Here is a 17146-nt window from a genome sequence, read left to right as displayed (position 1 = left end):
ACTAATAGGAAAATAGGAGGCTGGAAAAATCAGTTATGAAACTTGAAGATGTGAGATGTCAGGGAAGATTTATTATTGCCTGAACTAGGATCCTGATGGATAATCAAGTTTACTCCAAGAAACTTTAAGGTGAAAGATTGAAGAGAGTTTGGTCTTGGGAACAGGCAGTGAAGGGAAAAGAGAGATTCATAGATTACTCCAATTTTCAAGCTAAACTGAGAAAATGATAACACCAACATATGCAAAACTAGGAAATTAAACAGAGAAAACCAGTGTTGAAGGAAGACCATTAATTCATTCATGGGATAAATATGTCAAGCAGTGTGATATCTTCCCCTCAGGGAACGGCCTGTGAGTCCTACTTTTTTCTTTCCTTCTTTTTTTTTTAGTTACATACTTTTAATGGGCAAAGAGAACGTATACAGTTCTTTGGGAAGAATAAAAGCTTTTATATCTTTTAACTCTGTAAGAATTTTATAAGTACCATTTTATTTTATTTATTTATTTTTAAATTTATGTATTTATTTATTTATGGCCGCGTTGGGTCTTCATTGCTGTGCGTGGGCTTTCTCTAATTGCAGTGAGTGGGGGCTACTCTTCATTGTGGTGTGCGGGCTTCTCATTGTGGTGGCTTCTCTTGTCACAGAGCACGGGCTCTAGGTGCGCGGGCTTCATTAGTTGTGGCACGCGGGCTCAGTAGTTGTGGCTCATGGGCTCTAGAGTGCAGGCTCAGTAGTTGTGGCGCATGGGCTTAGTTGCTCCGTGGCATGTGGGATCTTCCCGGACCAGGGCTCGAACCCGTGTCCACTGCATTAGCAGGCGGATTCTTAACCACTGTGCCACCAGGGAGGCCCAGTACCATTTTAAAAGAAGAGTACTGTGGGGACTTCCCTGGTGGTCCAGTGGCTAAGACTCCACAGTCCCAATGCAGGGGTCCTGGGTTCCATTCCTGGTCAGGGAACTAGATCCCACACGTGTGCCGCAACTAAAGGTCCTGCATGCCTCAATGAAGACCTGGCACAGCCAAATAAATAAATAAATAAATATTTTTTAAAAAAAAGAAAAGAGGAAAACATGATCTACTAATTTTTAGAAAAAGAGTACTGTGAAAATAATACTGAGTTGCTTTTCAAAATAAATTGAAAGAAGGAACAGAACACAAAAATGGAGATGTTCAGTGAAAGGTCAGAGGTGAAGGAATGGACGAGTCACTACATGACTGAACGCTCCTTGAGAACAGAATTTATAACTGACTGTCTTTGCATCCCCCACAGCAATGAGCACAGTGAGTGATCACTACAGAACAGACATTCAAGTAAGGCTGAATGAACAGACAGAAGAGTGAGGGCAGACTGAAGACAAGCCAGTTAGGAAGCCCCTACCCAAGCCTTCAGAACCCAACATACCTTAGAGGATCTAACCCTATGGAAAGAGAGTTCAGCCTTCTCACCCTGGCTGAAAGGTAGGCTGAGCCTCTGATACCTGTTTAGGAGATCTAAAATACCAACAGGAAAACGGAAAGGAAACCCATTCTCAAGGAAACATATACTGAACTTCTGCTCCCCACATTACTCCCTAATGAGACTGTGCCCAACTCTTAACCTTTAAGGCAGATAGGCAGAATGTAACTTTTTATGTTTATGGCTAATGCTAAAGATATTCAAGGGCATCCGGTCCTTTTAAATTGTTAAAAGACATTGTTCTGGTTAAAAGTGGTTTAAAAGCCTGAATCTTAATAGGTAGCCCCACCTAGCAAACCACTGTTTCTTAAGCCTGTAGAACAGAGAAATGCAAAGTAGAGCTACCTGCAAAGTGAGATGACTGATGCTCAGGTGTTTCAACTGGTTGCCAGGAACTGGGCTATTACCTCCAGGTTCCCCTAGGTTCAGATGATTCTGCAGAGCTCCCGTTTATCCAATATGGCTGAACAGAGAACAATGAGGCTGCTTTTTAAATGAACTGATCTTATACAAATGCTGTAAGACCACTCCTTTCTCAAGAGGTTAGAACAGGAAACGAATGCCCAAACACTGGCAAAGGCAGTATAAAATAACAGTTAAGAGCTCAGGCTCTGGCACCAGATAGACACAGGTTAAATCCCAGCTCTTCCAGTAAACAGCTATGTAACCATCTCAGTTAACGCATTCGTCCTACTATGTAGAGTAGGATTCAGTACCTTCCTTAAGATCGGAATATATGGTAACTTCCGGTGTTAGTATGTTCCTTCCTAAAACTACACCCTGATCCCTTTGATTGGACCTGCATTTTCCTTACTAGCCTCAGCCACTAATTTTTAGTGTAGAGCTTTCTAAATGGTTGATCTCATTTATTACGCTTTGAGTCTCGAATTTCCCTCTCTGAGAACCACCATATTTTGAAGCTCTGGTTGTTCAACCCATGCCCTGGACTTCATCAATGAAAGTGAAGAACAGTGGCAGAAAACCATAGAGAAAAGTGAACTGTAAGTTGAACATATAAACCTTTTAGTTGTATAAAACTTAAAATTGATGCTTTCTTTAAAATCACAAATTCTGTACACTGGAGATAAGGTGGAGCGAAACACAGCCTATTAGCAACAATTTTAAAAAGTGTTCTGACATGAAGGAGGCCCAGGGAGGTACCCTGCCTATGCTCAGCACCTCCACTTCCCTTTCTAAACTCAGGGATCTTTTTGCATGTTGTAGTGGATTCTGGGGTGTAGCAGGAAACAGAAGAGGGAAAAGAAGTTCCACAGATTCTTCATTTGCATTAGGCCTCCTTTAGTACCACTACTACTATCCTAGTTCTGGCAGTAAATACTAAGGCCCAACCAGTTTCTCTGCCTCAGGCCTCTCCAGTCTCTTACAATCCTGCACACAGCTACCAAACTAGTTTCCTAAACAACCAGTTTCATTAGATCACTTCCCACCTCAAAAACTCCTATGGCTCCCTACCAATTATTAACCAGAAAAAGCCCAAATAAAATCCAAAGGTCAAGCTAGTATTATCCTACTTTTATAACACAGGACTTGTTTCTTCTTAATTCCCCCAAGGAAATTCTCTAAGGCTCCGACTAATCTGCTCACCGTCCTCCCAACACAGACAGGCTAACCTGCACACCTAGATAGGATTACACCCACCTTCTGCCTTTCCTTCAAAGGTCAGCCCAGACCCCCTCCTCTATCTTTGTCCCGCACCATGCTCCTAAAACACATCCTGCGCAGCTTCTGACCCTCTCAGTTGGCTATGCTCTCGTGGCATCTCAATCCGCTCCAGCAATTATGAAGGCAGACGATATTACACAGAGGGTCATCACTGTACCCTGCACTTATTAGGTCCCAGATAGTTGTTAAACCAGACGAAGAGTTCAAATAATGTACCTAAGTAGGGCAAGACAATACTGCCCATCTTTGCCAATTCCTCTTTATTCACAGTAAAGGGTATTCAGCGCTCGCTACAACGCTGAAAATTTCTAGTACACACAGAGCAGCCAAGTGGAGAGAGCACGCCACCGGATGGCAAAAACCTGCGTCCCAATCCTGGTTTCTGCCACAATCTCTCCTGGGCCTCGGTTGTCTCAGGTGTAAAACAAGGGAGCTGCGGTGAAGGATCCCAGGGTATCTTTCGGCTCCCAAATTCCCTCCCACAGTAAAGCCAATACTCGGCTACTCGCTAAGGCGGAGGGAGGCAAACTTTTACACTTCCCAAGGCTGGCATTTCCACAGAGGAGTGGAAACTCAGTCCGCAGAAGAAAAAGCGGAGCTGAGAGGAAGGTGAGAAGCGGTCTCCCTGGACTCGGATCCTTTACCCCATAGCAAGGGACAGTCCGCCTCGGCTTCCCAGTCACTCACAGGAAGACTCTGCCCAGAGTGGCGCGGCCCTGCGCGGCTCCCGGCAGCGGGCCGGGGTTACTGTCCGCGCCCGCGCCCCGCGCCCCCCGCCCCCCGCACTTGTGACACACGCCCGCTGACCCCGGGTCACAGCCTCCGTCCGCCCTCACCGCCCGAGGGACACCCTCCTCTCCGGGCAAGGGCCCTAGCTCCCGCCCCGCGAGCAGCCCTTCCGGGCCCCGTGCGGCCTCAGTGCGGCCGTCCGGGCCCCAGGCCGGCGGGACAGGCGGCGTGAGGGGCGGCGGCTTTAAGTGCTGAATCACCACTTTGCAACCCGAGCTCCAAACCACCGTGACCCAAGGGCCCCGAGGGCCCAGGCGCTCCGCTCGGCTCACCCACAGAGGCGCTCCGGAGGGGGCAGGTGGGCGCCGAGGACCGAGCGGAAGGTGCTGGACAGCGCGGAGTGCAGCAGCCACGTTAGCCGGTAGCGCATACCCCAGCGCAGCCGCCGGGACCACAGCGAACGCTTCCTTCTTGCGCCGGAGCCGGCCTTGCTCACTGCGCATGCTCAGTCCGCCGCGCCGCGCCGCCTCCCGGGAGCCTCCGAGCGGCCGCCTCCCCGGGTTTTGCCTGGAGCCCGACAGGGTGGGGACGGAGGGCGGCCAGGGCCGGAGCTGGCGGGCGGGACGGAGTCTGGCCAGGGAGCTGTGGGAACCCAGCCGTCAGGCTTCCCGGGGCGGGGAGGGGCCCGGCCGGCTCACGCCAGGCGCACGCGTGAGGGTGGCGATGTGTATCTGGCTCTGTGTTAGCAGGGGTCAGGGAGCTCACGAATACCGTGAGGACACAAGGGACCACGTTTGCGGAGGCGCCCTCATTGGCTGTCGGCCCCGGCAGTGCAGGTGTTGGAACAAGGTCTGCGAACTAGGCGACCTCGCACAAAACCAGTCGGCGGCGGGCGCGCGGCCCGCGGGCTCCCTCTAGAGCGCGGTGGGGACGTGGACCGCGGGGTAGGGGACCGGGAAGAAGTTAGACTCGAGGGCCCCCCCAGATGGAGGCCGGGACCCTGGGAGGAGTTTCCATCCTGGGAAACTAGCAGCCCTTCAAAGAGCAAGGTGGAGATGGGACAGGCCACAACAAAACAAGGCTTTCGGGGGTTTACAAATCTAGAGTAGAAACTACCGCTCTGTACTACTACTATATATTTTTTAAAAACATTTATATGTAGTACTACTACTATTGTTAGTGTACTTCAGTCACTATTCGTAAGACAAGACTTTTTTCCTCCCGATGGCTTTCTGCTGTTTTGCACCCGAAAATAATTTAATAGTTGTTATGAATCAGACTTTCCGTTACGTTATTTTACAGGGGTCTTTAAAGAAAAGCGAAATTAGGGTCAGCAACTCTCTAGCTTAAGTGCTTTTAGGTTCTTGATGTGGCAGACCGGAGACTACAGCCGAAGACAGTGCTCTGAATCCTATTATAGCTTCAAATGGGAATTCAGGAGAAGGATTCCTTAATCAAGTGGTTGCTTCATCAAAGAGGTACTCGGGCATCTTTTTTACCAGTTTCTGCTAAAGGCAAACGTTGGATGGACGAAAACTGAGATAGCAGAGAGAAGGAAGCACTCCTAGTACAGTGTAAGGTAAAATTTCACAATGTTACTTTCTAGTTCCAGCCCATCTGTATTAGTTTCCTGTGGTTGCCATAACAAATTACCACAAATTTAGTGGCTTAAAACAACAGAAATTTATTCTCTCACATCCTGGCTGCCAAAAGTCCAAATCAAGATGTTGGCAGGGCTGCACTCCCTGCAGAAGGTCTTAGGGGAGAATCCGTTCTTTGCCTCTTTCAGCTTCCGTGGCTTAAGGCCATATCACTCCAATGTCTGCCTCCGTCTTTACATTGCCTTCTCTTCTGTGTCTTTTTTCTTTTGTCTCTTATTAGGACATTTGTCATTGGATTTAGGGCACAATCAGGTAATCCAGGATGATCTCATCTCATCCTTAACTTAATTACATCTGCAAAGACACTTTTTCCAAATAATGTAACACAGGCTACTGGGTTTAGGACGTAGACATATCTTTTGGGGGGCCGTTACTCACCCCACCTTTCTAGCCTCTACACCTGCCATCCACCAACTCCAATTCACACAGCTGTCACAGCTAATTGATGCTTACAACAATACTAACTTGTCAGTGCTCTTTCAAGCCCTATTGAAAAGGCATTGCCTTTACAAAACTTCAATTCCATTCCTCACATACCCCATTGGAAGTAACATTCTGATCTGAGCCGCCACTCTCTAAAGGCATTTATTTGACTCTTAACCTTCCATATGGGTAAGAAGCAGTAGATTAGGAATGATGTCTTTATCATTTTTGTATATCATCTGGCAGCAAGCACAATGCTTAGGCAATGCTTGTCAAGTGCATGTTTGCTGAATCTTATTAAGCCTCTAGATGTAACTACCATTTATAGGAAATACAGGGGACAAATGTGTTAACTTACACCATAAGGATACAATCAGCAAAGTTTAGAATGTTTGGAACATTACACAACAAATGACTCTATTACTTTGACAAATTGCAAAATAAAAAAGAGGAAGGAGAAGCCTATGGATTAAAAGGGACTTAGAATTGTCAAGCTATGACAAGCTGTTATAAAATTTGAATGAAAATGCAAAGGGCCAGGAAGACCCAAGCCAATCTTGAAGCAGAATCAGAAACACTTACGCTACCAAATTTTTTCTTTTTTCTTCTTTCTTTTTTGCCACACCACGAGGCTTGTGGGATCTTAGTTCCCTGACCAGGGATTGAACCCGTGCCCTCGTCAGTGAGAGCACAGAGTCCTAACCACTGGACTGCCAGTAAATTCCCACCACCAAATATTAAAAGTTACTATTAAGCTATAGTAATTGAGATAATATGTTAATGGCATGAGGGCAGACAAATAGACCATGGAAAACTATTTAGTAGTATCTACTAAAGCTGCACACATGCATATGTTATGATCCAGCAATTCCACCTTTATACTCAGAAATGTGAACACACATCCACAAAAATACATGCACTAGAATGTTCATAGCAGCATAATTATTAATAGTCCCAAACTGGAAACAGTTCAAATGCCATCAAGAGTAAAATGCACAGGAAAAGTAAACTGGGGAATAGTCACACAATGGAATACTATACAGTGATGAAAATGGACATACAAAAATTACACTGGACAATATGAATGAATCTCACAAACGTGATGAAAGAAGCCAGACCCAAAAGAGTATATACTATATGTGTCCATGCTCTTTCACGCCCTATTGAAACCAGACCAAACTAATCTATAGTATTAGAAGTCAGGTTAGCGAGTACTCTGGGGTCTGCAGTGACTGAAGGAGAATGCAGGGAGCTTGTTTTACATGGGTGTGTTCAGTTTTTGAAAATTGAGCTTATGATTTATATACCTTTCTTTTTGCAATACTTCAATAAAATCTTCAAAAACAGATTGTCTTCAAAATGCAAAGCAAGAGGGCTTCCCTGGTGGCGCAGTGGTTGAGAGTCCGCCTGCCGATGCAGGGGACGTGGGCTTGTGCCCCGGTCCGGGAAGATCCCACATGCCGCGGAGCGGCTGGGCCCGTGAACCATGGCCGCTGAGCCTGCGCATCCGGAGCCTGTGCTCCGCAACGGGAGAGGCCACAACAGTGAGAGGCCCGCGTACCGCAAAAAAAAAAAAAAAAAGCAAAGCAAGAAAAGAGACATTAACCAAATGAAATGCTTGGTTCTTGTTTAAATCCTGATTTGAACAAACCATTGTGGAAAAGAAATGTTTATGAGACAATTAGGAAAGTAAGAACACTGACTAGAATTTTGATGATATTAAATAATCAATTTGGGGGTTATGTTAGTGGCTGTTCACAGCAACTTTTTTTTTTTTTATTTGCGGTACGCGGGCCTCTCACTGTTGTGGCCTCTCCCGTTGCGGAGCACAGGCTCTGGATGTGCAGGCTCAGCGGCCATGGCTCACGGGCCCAGCCGCTCCGCGGCATGTGGGATCTTCCCGGACCGGGGCACGAACCCGTGTCCCCTGCATCGGCAGGCGGACTCTCAACAACTGCGCCACCAGGGAAGCCCCATGAACACTTTTTTAGTGCTTGGAAGAATGTTTAAGTTATGTTAAATAAAAATTCAGGTTGTGAAACTACATATTTAACTATGATTTCAATTACTAAAAACATAGACATTGGAAAGAAATACATCAAAATATTAATAGTAATCACTAGGTAGTGGCAATCTATTATATATATATATATATATATATATATATATATATATATATATAGGAGTTTAAGAAAGAAAGAACAGAAAAAAAAAAAAGGAAACCAGTAGAAATATTCAATGGATACTTCAAAATTATTTTCCAGAACTGAAGGAAATGAGTTGCCTGAGTGAAAGGATTCACCAAATGTCAGCTCAGTGGGTGAAAACAGATGCGCACCAAGTCAGATTATTGCAGAGTTTCAGCACGTTGAAGGGAGAGAGAAGATTATTTAAGGTTCCAGAGAGAGAGAGAGAGAAAAAAAAAAAAGGCCACAAACAAATGACTGGGAGTCAGAATGGCTATGGACTTCTCAGCAGGAGCAGAACCTAGAAAACACTGTCTTCAAAGTTCTGGGGCAGCAATGCCCTTGTCCTAATGGTGGCACAAAAGCAGGAGAGTTCCCACTCTTCAGGGGCTATATGTGGTTGCACAATAGGTACATCAGAAGTAACTCATATAAATCAAAGTCTGGAGGGCTCTTCCCACGTGTTTTTCTCTGTGTGAAACCCCTGGACCTTTGCACATCCCAGAGTGTGAGTTGTGGGGGGGATCTGCAATAGTAATCAAGGTTGAAGTTTCCAGGTGGAAGAGGAACTTAGGGTCACCTTTAATATCATTTAAATAAAATAAAGTAATGTGATATTTCTTACACCACCCAAGATCGTGGTTGCAAAATCATATCTGCTATAATAGTTTTTAGGGTAAAATTTAAGGACATAAAAATTATAGTAATAATCATGGGTATAAACTAATTACTATGGAAAATCAAATGTTGGTGAGTTGGTGGTTTATAGAAAACACTAAGTTCTCCAGATTACTAATAACTTCCAACAGGTTTCACATAGAAGGTCCAAGATAGTAGCAAACGCCTGCCATCCTTAAATTATTCTTCGAAAAGACCTAGCTTCCTGCTTGGAAGGAAATACAGTGAGAACAAAACACAGATTTACATTTCAATAATTCTGCACTAGGTTAGTAGGATGCCTATTTAAAATGCTTTTCTTTATTGTGAAGGTAAAAATAAAGCTCTGAAATGAACAGAAGCACTTTTTTTTTCAAGGTTTTAAAGACTATTTTTTTTAAGACCAGTTTTATGTACACAGGAAAAGCGAGAGAAAGTTTCCGAGATAGCCCATACACTCCCCGGCCCTGCATTTGCATGGCCTGCCCTACTATCAACATCCTCCACAAAAGAGGTACATTTCCTACAATTGATGAACCCACACTGAAACATCACTACTACCCAAAGTGCATAGTTTACATTAGAGTTCACTCTTGATGTTGTATATTCTACGGGTTTGGACAAATATATAATGACATGTATCCATCATTATAGTATAATACATAGTATTTTCACTGCCCTAAAAATCCTCTGTGCCCTGCCTATTCATCCCTACTTCCCCTCTAACTCCTGGCAACCACTGCTCTTTTTACTGTCTCCATAGTTTTGCCTTTTCCAGAATGTCATATAGTTGGAATTATTCAGTATGAAGCTTTTTCAGATTGGCTTCTTTCTTTTAGGAATACACATTTAAGTTTCCTCCATGTGTTTTCATGGCTTGATAGCTCATTGCTTTTCATGGCTGAACAATATTCAATTCTTTGGATATATCACTTACTAAAAGGATATGTTGGCAGCTTTTAAGTTTTGGCAATTATGAATAAAGCTGCTATAAATATCCACAGGCAGGTTTTTGTGTGGACATAAGTGTTCAGTCTCTTTGGGTATATACAGTGGTCCGTCAGTACCCACAGGCACTGGTTCCAGGACTCTCGTGGATACCAAAATCTGCGGATGCTCAAGTCCCTTATATAACTTGGTATAGTGTAGGTGGTCCTCCATATTAGCAGGTTCCACATCCTTGGATTCAACCAACCACAGATCAAAAATCGATCTACAGGGCTTCCCTGGTCGCACAGTGGATAAGAATCCGCCTGCCAATGACGGACACACGGGTTCAAGCCCTGGTCTGGGAAGATCCCACGTGCTGCCGAGCAACTAAGCCGTGCGCCACAACTACTGCGACTGCACCCTAGAGCCCGTGAGCCACAACTACTGAAGCCCGGGCGCCTAGAGACCGTGCTCCACAACAAGAGAGGCCACCGCAATGAGAGGCCCGCGCACCACAACGAAGAGTAGCCCCCGCTCGCCGCAACTAGAGAAAAACCTGCGTGCAGAAACAAAGACCCAACGCAGCCAAACATTTTTTTTAATTAAAAAAAAAAAGATTAAAAATAAAAATCGATCTACAGGGAATTCCCTGGCAGTCCAGTGGTTAAGACTCCCACTTTCACTGCCACGGGCACAGGTTCGATCCCTGGTTGGGGAACTAGGATTCCACAAGCTGCATGGTGTGGCCAAAAAAACAAAAAATGAAACAAAAACAAACAAACAAAAATCGATCTACATCTGTGATCCACTATGAGTTAATTTTTGTGAAGAGTGTAAGGTCTGTGTCTAGAGTCATATTTTTTGTCAGAAACACTTTCTGTGTTTAAAAATTAATCACTGTAGAGAGAAGATGCAGAAGTACTTCTGTTTCAAATACCAAAAATCACACTGAAGAATTTTTTTACTGAGATATAATTCACTTACCATAACATTTGCCATTTAAAAGTGTACAATTTAGTGGTTTCTAGTATATTAACAAGGTTGTGCAACCATCACCACTAATTTCAGAATATTTTAATCACCCCTAAAAGAAACACAATCAGCAGTCACCACCACCCCAATGCCACCCTCCCCCAGACCCTGGTAACCACTAATCTACTTTCTGTCTTTACGAATTTTCTTATTTTGAACACTTTATTTTTTTTTTATTAAAATTATTTATTTATTTGGCCATGTCAGGTCTTAGCTGCCGCATGCGGGGTCTAATTCCCTGACCAGGGATTGAACCCAAGCCCCCTGCACTGGGAACGTGGAGTCTTAGCCACTAGACCACCAGGGAAGTCCTCTGAACATTTTATACAAATGGAATTATACAATATGTCGTCTTTTGTGTCTGGCTTCTTTCACTTAGCATAGTCTTTTCAAGGTTTATCCATGTTGTAGCATGTATCAATACTTTATTCCTTTTTACTGTAGAATAGTAAGTAGTCCATTGCTTAGATATACCACATTTTTAAAACATCCATTCATCAGTTGATGGTCATGTGGGTTGTTTCCACTTTTTTTCCTATTATGAATAATGCTGCAATTGAATATTTGTGTACAGTTTTTATGTGGACATTTGTTTTCATTTCTACTGAGTGTATACCTAGAAGTGGATTTCCTGGGTCATGTGGTAACTCTCCGTTTAAACTTTTGAGGAACTGCAATACTGTTTTGCAAAGTGGCTGCACCATTTTGCATTCCCACCAGCAATGTGTGTGGATTCCAGTTTCTCCACATCCTTACACTTGTTATTATCCATTTCTAAAAAAATATAGCCATCCTAGTGTATGTGAGGTGGTATCTCCACACTGAGATTTTAAAAAGTATTTGTGGAATAATTACTGATTGTAGACTAAATACTGATTGTAGAACAAATATTGATTATTTTAATCAGTGAGTTTTTTTTGGTTTTTTTTTTTTGCGGTACGCGGGCCTCTCACTGTTGTGGCCTCTCCCGTTGCGGAGCACAGGCTCCGGACGCGCAGGCTCAGCGGCCATGGCTCACGGGACCAGCCGCTCCGCGGCATGTGGGATCTTCCCGAACCGGGGCACGAACCCGTGTCTCCTGCATCAGCAGGCAGACTCTCAACCACTGCGCCACCAGGGAAGCCCAATCAGTGAGTTTTTCAAAGCCCAAAGTTCAGTTATTTCTGAAGTGATTAATGAGAGTGTAATTAATGAATTATCACTATCTCCTACTCTAGCCATGTTTTATGACTTCACACAAGTATCTATATCAAGTTACACAACCCAGACAATTATACAAATATTGGATGATTGTGTTTGTGATGGATATAAACGGGCTATACAATAAAACCACTGACCGCTAGAGGGTCCCGTGTAACAGCTCACAGAAAGAGAAATCTACTTTTGATAGAGAACACAGTAAAGCTACGTTAAAAAAATTTTTTTTTTTGGCTGCACGGCATGGCATGCGGGATCTTAGTTCCCTGACTAGGGATCAAACCGGTGGAAGTGGAAGTGCAGAGTCTTAACCACTGGACAGCCAGGGTAGTCCCTAGCTACATTTAATCCTTTTTTAAAAAAATACATTTATTTACTTATTTATTTATGGCTGTGTTGGGTCTTCGTTGCTGCTCGTGGGCTTCTCTAGTTGCGGAGAGCGGGAGCTACTCTTCGTTGCAGTGCGTGGGCTTCTCATTTTGGTGGCTTTTCTTGTTGCGGAGCGCAGGTTCTAGGCGCGCAGGCTCAGTAGTTGTGGCTCGCAGGCTCAGTAGTTGGGGCACACGGGCTTAGTTGCTCCGCGGCATGTGGGATCTTCCCAGACCAGGGCTCAAACCCGTGTCCCCTGCATTGGCAGGCGGATTCTTATCCACTGTGCCACCAGGGAAGTTCACTACATTTAATCTTATTTGGGATATTTGTATTGGCTTGTTTAATCAGCTAACCAAAGCTCTTAAAAAAAAATTAGAGTATAAATTCAGGTTCCTTATCAGCATTAAGGCATTTAACAGAACAGCATCAAAATAAATAAGGTATTTTTATGATATTCTTCCTGTGGTAGGCTGAATAACAGTCCCCCCAAAGATATTTATATCCTAATCCTTTTGAATGTTACCTTATGAAACAAAAAAGGACTTTGCAGATGTGATTAAATTAAGGATCTTTAGATGGGGGGGAGTATTCTGGATGACCCAGGTAGACCCTAAACGTAATCACATGTATCCTTATAAGAGAGAGACAGAAGGAGATTTGACACAGAAGTGAAAGCATGGAGGTAGACTGGAGTGATGTGCCACAAGCAAAGGAATGCTAGCAGCCGCCAGAAGGCTGGAAGGCACATGGAACCGATTCTCCCCTAGAGCCTCAAGAGGGAGCCTGGCCCTGCTGACACCTTGATTTTTTTTTTTTTTAAGGATGTTCTTTTTTAAAAAATTAATTAATTAATTTTTGGCTGTGTTGGGTCTTTGTTGCTGCCCGCGGGCTTTCTCTGGTTGTGGCGAGAGGGGGCTACTCTTCATTGTGGTGCGCAGGCTTCTCATTGCGGTGGCTTCTCTTGTTGTGGAGCACGGGATCTAGGCACGCTGGGGCTTCAGTACCTGTGGCTTGTGGGCTCAGAAGTTGTGGCTCACGGGCTCTAGAGGGCAGGCTCAGCCGTCGTGGCACACAGGCTTAGTTGCTCCACGTCATGTGGAATCTTCCCAGACCAGGGCTCGAATCTGTGTCCCCTGCATTGGCAGGAGGATTCTTAACCACTGCACCACCAGGGAGGTCCCTGACACCTTGATTTTGATCCAGTGAAATTGATTTCAGACTTCTAGCCTCCAGAACTGTGAAAGAATAAATTTCTTTTGTTCTAAACCGCCAAGTTTGCTGTGATTTGTTACAGCAGTCATAGGAAACTGATACACCTCTCAAAAAAAAAATCTGAAGTAAAAATACTTAGAATCTGGACTCTATGTATAACCTACTCAGCAATCAAGAGTCAGTAGAATAAAAACATTTTCAGAGAAGCAAGTTCTCAAGAAATTTATTTCCTCTGCACTGTTTCTCAGGAAGCTACATGAGTAAATAAGGGAGTAAAGCAGGAAAGAGTACACAGATGAGATCCAGAAAACATGATCTCCAACCCAGGAAACTGGCAAAGGGAATTCCAAGATCCTGCATACCACACAGCATGGCCAATAAATAAATAAATAGGAAAAAACCAAAAACAAGCCAAGGGAAACCCTAGGATGGCAGCTGGTACAGGCCTAGAGAGTAAGCAGTTCAATTACAAACAACTTGAAACTGATAGATTTCTGTTGTGATTGAATTGGTGGAAAGTTTTACTGAGGGGCTATAGGAAGAATTAGGAAAATAAGGAAAACTAATCAAACGAAACTGGGCAGTTATTAACTTTAGAATAGACAAAAAGTAAAGGAAACATAATCTCACTAGATTCAAATGCTCAGCTATGAGTAGGCATATAACCTAAATACAGGTCTTTGATTTAACAAAAATTGTAATATTGGGGGTATGGGGAAGGGAAAGCAGAGGGGATAGTAAAGTTTGAGAACTAAATCCTCATCTTCCATAAGAGGAAGTCAATAAATGAAGTCTAAAATTGATTAATCAAAAGGTAACAGTACATACAAATTCTTTAAAAAAATGAAAATGTGTAAATGCTAGAAAAGTAGCTAAGTTGAAAGTAGTTGTTTCTGGAGTGGAGGTCTGGAGGGATTGGGGTGAGATAAAGCAGGGAAATAGTTTTTTTGTTGTTGTTTTATAAGCCCTTTAGAAACTATTTAACTTTCAAAATGATGTCCACGTTTTAATTTAAGAAAAATAAAATTCAATTTAAAATAATTTATACAAGAAATATACATACTCTTGAAAGAGAGAATGCCAGGTCAAACACATGGCCAATGATATCGCACTGGTAGAATTTAGGTTAACTATTCCTAGAGTATTAAAAATAATTTCTAAACATGGGCGAACTTTCAAGAGAGAAGTGTTGACTCACCTGAGTAGTTTGAGCTCCACAGAGAGTGTAAAATAACATATCAATGACAGCCACCTGCCTAGTGGAACAAAACTCTTACAAATTTCCATAAGACCCTGGCCATCTCCGTTAGATTTAGTCTAGTCTCGAGGGCAGGAACTATAATTCAGCCTATTTCTACAATGCCTGGCTTGTAATAAGCAACTCAATAAGGGTATGATGAAAATGGGATGCAGGTGCACTGACCACATGAAAAAATTAGGTGAACTAGGTGAGGGAGATAGCAGTTAACAATCTGGGATTTGGGATCAGAAAGAATTCTGAGTTCCTTCTCTGTTATTTATTAGCTGTAGACTACAGACAATATACTTAGTTGGCCTGTTTATTCATAAAAGAGTGAGAAATACTAGTTTCTGTTTCAAAGAGTTGTTCTGAAGATTAAATAAGATGGTGCACACAAAGTCTTTCATAAAGTCTGACACATGGTAGCCCTAGATAAATGGCAGCTATAACTATTAACAAATGGAGACTCTTGAATTTCTTGCATCAACCCGAATGTCAGCTAATGTAAATATTGTTTTTTGTTTTTTTATTTTTTTGGCCGTGCCACGCGTCTTGTGGAACCTTAGTTCCTGGACAGGGATCTAACCTGGGCCCCAGCAGTGAAAGTGCTTAGTCCTAACCACTAGACTGCCAGGGAATTCCTTAAATATAGTTTAGATATTTACTAATGAGAAAGAAAAGGAGAAGAAATTAACATTTCTTGACCTATTATGTGCCAGGTACTTTACACACGTTATTATTTTAATTCTTACAATAATAGTAATGATTATTATCGCCATTTTACAGACAGGGAAACCAAGGTTGAGAGAGGTTAAGTAATTTCCTACAGGTACTCATATATTTTTTTAGTGACTACTTTGTGTAAGGCTCCATTCAAGACACTGGGAGGGACTTCCCTGGCAGTTAAGACTCCGCGATTCCACTGCAGGGGGCACAGGTTCCATCCCTGGTCGGGGAATATTGAGCAAAACACAGTCCCTGAAGAAACTTTCATTCTAGCAAGGTAGATAGACAATACAGTGACAATGTAATTATAGATTATAGTAAGTGTTATGAAGGAAATAATCAGCATCTTGAGACAGAAAATTAAAGGAGGAATATGTTTTAGATAGAATGGTCAAGAAGGGTGTTTTTAAAGAGAAAGTTGAGTTGAGATCCAAAGGATGAGAATGGGTAAGCCATGCAAGGAGCCAAACTAGAGAGTTGTAGGGAGATGGTACAGCAAATACAAAGGTCTGGCTGCAGGAAAGAGCTTAGGAGTTCTGGAGCACGGTAGTAAGCTGTGTGGATAGAGGCTGGAGCTGTTTGTATAGGCCAAGGCCAGATCATGAGGGTGTTGGGGCCCATGATAGGCTGCCCCCAAAATGTACCTCAGTGGCATATTGATGATTTGGAAATAAAGTTACTTAAGAAAGGGTCACTGCCACAGGGACACTTTGACCCTTCTGTCTCCCTGTGAGCAGGAAATAAACCTCTCATGTGAAAGGTGCACTCCCTGCATCTAGAGGTAAAAGGACACCCTTATCGCCAGAGACAGGGAATTCAGGCAAGAAGCCTATATAAACAGATCTTGTGACTTCTTTAATTTGCTACCCCAAGCCTAAACTCTGTTTAGATTATTTGCTAATTGAGCACCCCAAACTCAGTTTCTCTGTCAATTTCTCATAAATTTATTGTTTCTTTGTCTAAAAATTACAAGCTGCCTGCTTTGGCCACTTCCTAGGTCCCATTTCTATGAGACTTCCTTGTGCTCCAATTAAAATTAGTTTTTTCTGCCTGTTAATCTGTCTTGTGTCTATTTCATTAGTCCAACAACAAGAATTCAGCATGGGTAAAGGGAGAAATTTTTCCCTTCCTGACAAGGGCCTTACAGAACATGGTAAAGAGTTTGGATTTTATCCTAGGTATACAATGAGAAGCTAATGTAAGGTTATAAAGTACATGAAGGGCATAATCTGTTCGTTTTTTAAAAATAGCCTTCCCTTTGCTGAGTGAATGCAGTGGGAATGGAAAAGAGCAGAAGCAGCGAGACCTGTTAAGTAGGTTGTTAAGGACAGTTACTCAGGGAAGAGATAAAAGAGACTTGGAATAGAGTGGAGGGCAGAGGTGATAAAAGCAACAGGACTGCACTAGACACGGAGAAGAAAGGAATCAAAGGTCTGGTTAGCACCACGTGTCTAAATGAGAAAGATTAGGGTGGTGGTAAGGGGGGTAAAGGGGGGACCTGTTTTGGACAGGTCCATTGTGAGATGCTGGTGAGCCATCTAAGAGGAGATATCAGTAGACACCTGGCTATGCAGGATGGAGAGGACCATCCATCTAAGCTGTAGATGTAGATGTTTCCTTGGGGGAATGTAGGAGGTT

The 17146-nt window shown here is 43.3% G+C and overlaps 1 protein-coding gene across 3 annotated transcripts in view; it reads right to left on the bottom strand.

Moving 5' to 3' along the window:
• Positions 1-4530, bottom strand: part of IDE (insulin degrading enzyme) — a 111523-nt gene extending 106993 nt beyond the window's left edge. Inside the window, exon 1 of one of the 3 annotated variants that reach the window (XM_060034472.1) lies at positions 4205-4530. In XM_060034472.1, coding sequence (XP_059890455.1) covers positions 4205-4302 — 98 coding nt within the window. In that variant the 5' untranslated portion in view covers positions 4303-4530. The remainder of the gene's footprint in view (positions 1-4204) is intronic. The other 2 variants (XM_060034471.1, XM_060034470.1) reach the window with 2 other exon arrangements.
• Between the last annotated feature and the right edge of the window lie 12616 nt (positions 4531-17146).

The sequence above is a fragment of the Delphinus delphis genome, chromosome 16 (assembly GCF_949987515.2).
Source record: "Delphinus delphis chromosome 16, mDelDel1.2, whole genome shotgun sequence".
NCBI lineage: Eukaryota > Metazoa > Chordata > Mammalia > Artiodactyla > Delphinidae > Delphinus > Delphinus delphis.
Note: the sequence above shows the minus strand (reverse complement) of the source record. Positions and strands in the feature narration are given on the sequence as shown.